We start from the raw sequence: 6,593 nt of genomic DNA on the forward strand, positions 1-6,593 counted from the left end.
GAGAAATCCCTCGAGCCCTCAAGTTGTCCTAAGGATACTTAGATGCAAATAGTCCTACTGGCTAGCTAAACTACCAAGTATGAATTACGCATCGTCATGCAACATACAAAACATAGGGAAACACCATCCTATGCCACACAAAATGCATAGACATACGTATAACAAAGCATTAAACTACTTTATTGCATTTATAAACACTATCACAACCACTACCCATTCAGGGCTTGGTGAAACAATCAAGGGAATTACACCCAAGGTCCGAAGGCTTACCTCAAAGCTTCAGTCAACCTTTGTTCACCACCAACAGGTTCCACAACTAGTCAACTTTGTATTCAAGCTATAACTTGCAAAGTACACACCTACACCAAGGTGTAATACAATCAACATATTGCATTCAAGAATATCACATATTCATCAACTAAACTATCCAATTCATACCACAACAAAAGCATGAACTTACCTATTCCAAAGAGCTAATCAAGCTCCATAGCTTGCTCCAACGGTTGGTCACTCAAGGTTGGTCCCAATGCCTCAACCCTAACATAACAAAGGCATAATTAATAACCAACCAAACCAAACTATTGATTACCAATGCAAGAAAGTCCAACATCAAGCATTAAATCTTGCAATTTCCCAAGTATAATCATTTGACTATCTAAGCTCATTTACTCACCTCATCATAAACCCCCAAAGCACTATTCATAAAACCCTAACTCATGCAAAATCAAGAAATTTTGTGTGAAAGAGAGTGGAAGCTTACCACCAATGATCATACAACAATGCAATGAGCGTTCCTCAAGCTTCCAAAGAGCCAAATGCTCTCCAAACCCCATCAACCTTCAAAGGGGCGGATTTTTGAGAGAAGAAATCTCACAACACAAAGCTCCCCACTAAGAACCAAGCTAGTATTATGAATGAGGGCGAGATTCTAAGTGGTTTAGGCTTTTGAATCAAGGAAAGCGGTTGAGAATCACTCACCCTAGGTTTCTCCTCCCTCTTCTCTTCCCTTTATCTTCTTCTTCTTCTTCTCTTCTTTCTTCTCTTTCTGGTCGACGGGTTTGTGGGGGGGGGGGGGGGGGGACAAAGGGTCTTTTTTTTTTTTTAAGTCACTTACATTAGTTAAGTGACTTTAGGTGGGTATCAACTCATCTATCTATTTAACTCCATTAATTACCAAGCTTTACCCAAAAGTCTGAAATATTATTCTAGGAATATTTCCACTTTTATTTTTATATTTTGGGTACTTTTGCCTACACCCCTTTATACCCCTTAATTTTCACAGAGTACACTTTTTACCTCCAAAGTGACTCCAATTCATTTAATTAAGTCTTACACTTAATTTTACTCACTATTACATGATTAATTATTCAATCACATTTAATTTACTAATTAATTAGGTTAGGGCTATTATAGTCACCCCACCTTTTAGCAATTTTGTCCGCAAAATCAAGAACATACCTGTCCTTAAACTCAGGATACTGCTGGAGAAGCTCATCTTCCCGCTCCCAAGTGGACTCTTCAGGCGTCCTTCCTTCCCACTGGACCTTCACTATAGGAATGGATTTATTCCTCAGCCTCTTCTCATCTCTTTCGAGTATTTTCAGTGTCCCAACAGGAGTTTTCAATTTCTCCCGAATCTCCACATCATCTGGTTGAACCACATGAGAAGGATCCGCCACATATCTTCTCAGCTGAGAAACATGGAATACATCGTGCAAATTTGATAATTGAGGAGGTAAGACAAGCTGGTAGGCAACCGGTCCAACCCTACGAAGAATCTGGTAGGGTCCAATAAATCTCGGACTCAGCTTCCTCACTCCCAAAGCTCGTCCAACACCCGTAACCGGTGATAACTTTAAGAATACATTATCTCCCTCTTCAAACTCCAGAGGCCGATGCTTGAGATCATAATAACTTTTCTGACGATCCTGAGCCTTTTTCAGACGATCCCTAATCATTTTGATCTGCTCAGTAGTCTCATGAACAAAATCCAGTCCAAGTCCCCATCCTCTGACCAACAAGTAGGTGTCCTACACCTGCGACCATACAAGGCCTCGTAGGGAGCCATACCCAGACTAGCATGAAAACTATTATTATAAGAGAACTCAACCAGCGGGAGATATCGATCCCATGCAGTACCCTGCTCCAGGGTGCAAGCCCTCAGCATATCCTCCAACGTCTGAATGGTCCTCTCAGTCTGACCATCCGTCTATGGGTGATAAGCAGTGCTCAGTCTCAACTGAGTGCCAAAAGCCTCCTGCAATGCTCCCCAGAAGCGAGAAGTGAACTTCGGGTCCCGATCACTAACAATGCTCTCAGGCACCCCATGAAGCCTCACAATCTCCTTCACATAGAGCCTAGCTAATCTCTCAGCAGAGAAGTCTACCCGTACTGGCAAAAAGTGTGCGGATTTTGTCAATCAATCCACAATCACCCATATAGAATCATAACTAGCCTGTGTTCGCGGCAAACCCACTACGAAATCCATGGAGATACTCTCTCATTTCCATTCAGGAACATCCAGAGGTTGCAACATACCAGAAGACTTTTGATGCTCAATCTTGACCTTCTGACAAATGAGACACTTAGAGACAAATTCGGCAATGTCTTTCTTCATACCAGGCCACCAGAAATTAATCTTTAGATCCTGATACATCTTTGTAGCTCCCGGATGAACTGTGAATTGACCCTTATGAGCCTCTGTCATTACTTCCTCCGCCAACTGCCTAGGTACAACAATACGACCCTGATATAATAGTATGCCCTCGTCATTGCAGGATACACCACTCTGACCTTTCAGTCGTTTAGCACTTTCATTTTGCAGTTGAGCTTCTTTAATTCTGGTCATTATTTCATTTTCCATGCTTGTAATTTCGATGCCACAAATTCTACATGGAAAGATTTTAGATAATTTCATATCTCTGAACCTCTCAATCACATCATAGTCTCTAATCATCATGCTTGCTAAGCTCACAGATTTACGGCTCAGTGCATCAGCTACAACATTAGCCTTGCCAGGATGATATTTCATTTCAAAATCATAGTCTTTTAGGAACTCGGTCCACCGTCGTTGTCTCATATTCAACTCCTTTTGATCAAACAAGTATTTTAAACTCTTGTGATCACTAAATACTGCAAATTTCATTCCATACAAGAAGTGCCTCCACTGTTTCAGCCCAAAACCAATTGCAGCAAGTTCCAAGTCGTGGGTCGGATGGTTCTCTTCATGCGGTTTCAATTGCCTCGATGCATAAGCTACCACCCGCCTATCTTGCATCAGCACACATCCCAATCCTTTTTTGGAAGCATCGCTGTATAGCTCAAATTCACCTTCCGGATCAGGAAGTACTAACACAGGAGCTGTTGTTAATTTTTCCTTAAGATTCTGGAAACATTCTTCGCATTCTTGCGTCCAACCAAATGGAGTATCCTTCCGGGTCAAACGGGTCAGTGGCAAAACCATGGCCGAAAATTCTTTAATAAATCTATGGTAATAACTAGTCAAACCAAGAAAACTCCTTACTTCCGTTACAGTCTTGGGTCTCTCCCAATCAATAACTGCCTCTATTTTGCTAGGATCAACCGCCACTCCATCAGCAGAAATGACGTGACCCAGGAATTGCACTTGAGAAAGCTAGAATTCACATTTGGAAGGATTTGCATACAACTGTTTCTCTCTAAGAATTTGCAACACAGTTCTCAAGTGATCCTCATGCTCTTCCTTACTCTTGGAATATATCAGGATATAATCAATAAACACAATCACGAATTGATCCAGAAACGGCTTAAAAATGTGATTCATATAATCCATAAACACCGCCGGAGCATTAGTGAGTCCAAATGGAATTACCTGATACTCATAATGTCCATATATAGATCGGAAGGCAGTCTTCGGAATACCTTCCTGCCTAATCAGATTTGATGATAACCCGACCTCAAATCAATTTTTGAAAAGACACAAGCACCCCTCAACCGATCAAGCAAATCATCTCTGCGAGGGAGAGGATACTTGTTCTTAATGGTAACCTTATTCAACTGACGGTAATCAGTGCACAACCTCATGCTACCATCCTTCTTCTTAACAAATATAACTGGTGCTCCCCACGGGGACACACTTCGCATGATAAACTGCTTAGCCGAAAGCTCCTCAATATGCTTCTTTAACTCGGCTAATTCTAGTGGTGACATCCAATACGGAGCCAGAGAGATAGGCCCCACACCAGGCAATAGATCAATCGTGAACTCAATCTCTCTATGAGGCGGAAGTTGCAGAATTTCATCTGGAAACACATCCACAAACTCCTTCACCACAAAAATATTGTCGATCTCCTCATGACTTCCGCCCACTAAACCCCCCACAAAGACATATCCCAATGCCCCGACCCTCAAAGCCTTTCTAACCTGCAACACAGATAGATATGGGGAAGAACTAGTAGCAGAATCATCAGCAGAAAGCACAATCCTTTTTCCACAGCAGTCTATCATAGCACAGTTCTTTGATAGCCAATCCATTCCCAAGATAGCTTGAAGGCTTATCATAGGTAAGCAAATAAAATCCAGCACATAATCTCGGCCTTCATATTTAAACTCAACATCCTTACATAAAACTGATGTATAACACTCCTCTCCAGTAGCAGTCACCACTTTCATAGGAGGAGAAATGTCGTACAATTACAGATTTAGCCCAACGGCCATAAAATCAGACATACAAGAGTGTGTAGCTCCTGAATCAAACAAAACTTCAATATTCATATCATTAATATAAATTATACCTTTCACAAGGTTCGGAGCCTTTTCTGATTGCTGACGGTCCATGGTATACACTCTACCAACCGTCTAGGACTATATCATAGGTGGAACAACCGAGACAGGAACAACAGTAGCTTGAACTGCCATAGTCCTCGCTTCATTCTGAGGACACTGCCTAGAGTAGTGACCGGCTCTTCCGCACTTATAGCAAATAACTTCACCCGTAGCACACGGACCTCTATGTTCTTTTCCACACCCTTTACACTTGGGAGGAGGGCCTCTATCCACAAAATTCTTTTGAGTCCTGGACTTCTTGAATAAGTCGAATGGGTTGTTCACATTTAGCTTCTTGCCTTTCATCTTCTTATTCTTCCAATAACTTGAGCCCGTTGCTTTATTGGCATTAGTTGCCTGGGCCTCAGGAGACTTCTTGGACTGGGACCCCTTGTATACTTCTTCTACCTTCCTACACTGATTCACAAATCTGCTGAACTCTCGGATGTCACAATTTGACATCTTCCGAGACATCTTCTCATTCAGACCCCATTGGAACTTGGAGGTCATCTCAGCTGGAGTAGGTAGGGCTCTCCCATAATTGGCGTACTTCACCAATTCATTGAATTTAGTAAAGTACTGGTCAATTGACATCGACCCTTGCTTTAGGTCATTGTACTCATTCTGCTTCTGTTCCCTAGCCTCCCTAGGGAAGTAGTTATCCAAGAACAACGTCTCGAACAACCGCCAGGTGATTTCCCGGCCTTCAGCTTCTAAGGGCTGCACTACCAATCCTCGGCTTCCTCTTCCAGCATATACACGGAGTAGACCAACTTCATTGCATCAGGGCATCTCATCACCCTGAAGATTTTCTCCATAGCCTGGAGCCACTTTTCTGCCGCCATTGGTTCATATCCTCCCTTGAAAGAAGGAGGTTTGTGTTTTCGAAAAGCCGTCAATCTCCTTTCTTCAGCTTCGTGTTCATCAACATGCTCAACACGTGGTTGACGAACCTCGGTGTGATGACTATGACTATGACTTCCAGAATGGTGACTAGCCTCACCCTCATTGTTACCCACTACACCCTCTTCATGTAAAAGAGGTGGAGAAGGCGTGGCAGTGTGAAGAGGAGGAGTGGGTTGCCGGTTCTCATGTCTAACACCCCTCAACGTCCTCAACTCGTTCATCATCGCGGCCATAGCATTCCGCGAGTTTTCATTTATCTTTAACAAATTTTCATTGGCTTGCCGGCTATCAGCTAACTCCCTTTGAACGGCTGCAAGAGTTTCAGCCACGAGATTAGTCTGCCCGCCCGTTGCCACACGGCCACTTCTGGGCCTCACTAAAGCAGCCAAAATAGGTTCTGGCTTAGCATTGGTATTTGATGGTCCAGGGTTGTTTCGGTTCCTTGTCATGTCACTACACATGTTACACAAATAAATGAGTTGATCAGGCTCACACTCAGTGATCACAAATGCAATAATCATAAAGAGTACCAAAGAAACTATAAAGCATTAAACACCAAACATATATAACAATAATCCACAAGTTTCCCTAAGAAACTGCTCTGATACCATAAAATGTAACGCCCCATTCTAGAATCGGTTTGTTAACATCGCATTATGATATTAAGCGCAGTTACAATCACATGGGTTCAATTAAAATTCAGTTAAATTTTTCTTTTTTTAAAACATGCCGAATTTATAATGCCCAATTGCGTGATCATAACCATATTACATTGCGGAATAAAATAAATTAAGCTTAACATCATATCATTATTTTGTTCGAGTTCAATACTAAACTCTCTTCACATTTTATTAAATTGGAATTACTGTAATTACTTTATAGTT

General features: G+C 41.9%; 1 protein-coding gene across 1 annotated transcript; it reads right to left on the minus strand.

Moving 5' to 3' along the window:
* Window positions 1–473: 473 nt before the first annotated feature.
* On the minus strand, window positions 474–5,648 carry LOC133305160 (uncharacterized). Its single transcript, XM_061505288.1, has 5 exons — window positions 5,533–5,648; window positions 5,303–5,449; window positions 4,966–5,215; window positions 1,540–1,691; window positions 474–537 (listed from the first exon to the last, which is right to left on the minus strand). Exons 1-5 carry the CDS (start codon window positions 5,646–5,648, stop codon window positions 474–476), a joined length of 729 nt encoding a protein of 242 aa, XP_061361272.1.
* Between the last annotated feature and the right edge of the window lie 945 nt (window positions 5,649–6,593).

Source organism: Gastrolobium bilobum, unplaced genomic scaffold, assembly GCF_033153095.1.
Source record: "Gastrolobium bilobum isolate Gb01-03AN ecotype WA unplaced genomic scaffold, APGP_CSIRO_Gbil_v1 utg27305, whole genome shotgun sequence".
NCBI lineage: Eukaryota > Viridiplantae > Streptophyta > Magnoliopsida > Fabales > Fabaceae > Gastrolobium > Gastrolobium bilobum.

Excerpts from the sequence above, each read along its gene's own strand:
- LOC133305160 (XM_061505288.1), bottom strand. The coding sequence starts at position 5,648 with ATGGCGGCAGAAAAGTGGCTCCAGGCTATGGAGAAAATCTTCAGGGTG. Across the intron at positions 5,216-5,302 it reads CCAGCTGAGATGACCTCCAA|GAAGGTAGAAGAAGTATACA; the intron begins GTTCCAATGGGG and ends GAATCAGTGTAG. Across the intron at positions 1,692-4,965 it reads GTCCGTGTGCTACGGGTGAA|CTGAGAAGATATGTGGCGGA; the intron begins GTTATTTGCTAT and ends CATGTTTCTCAG.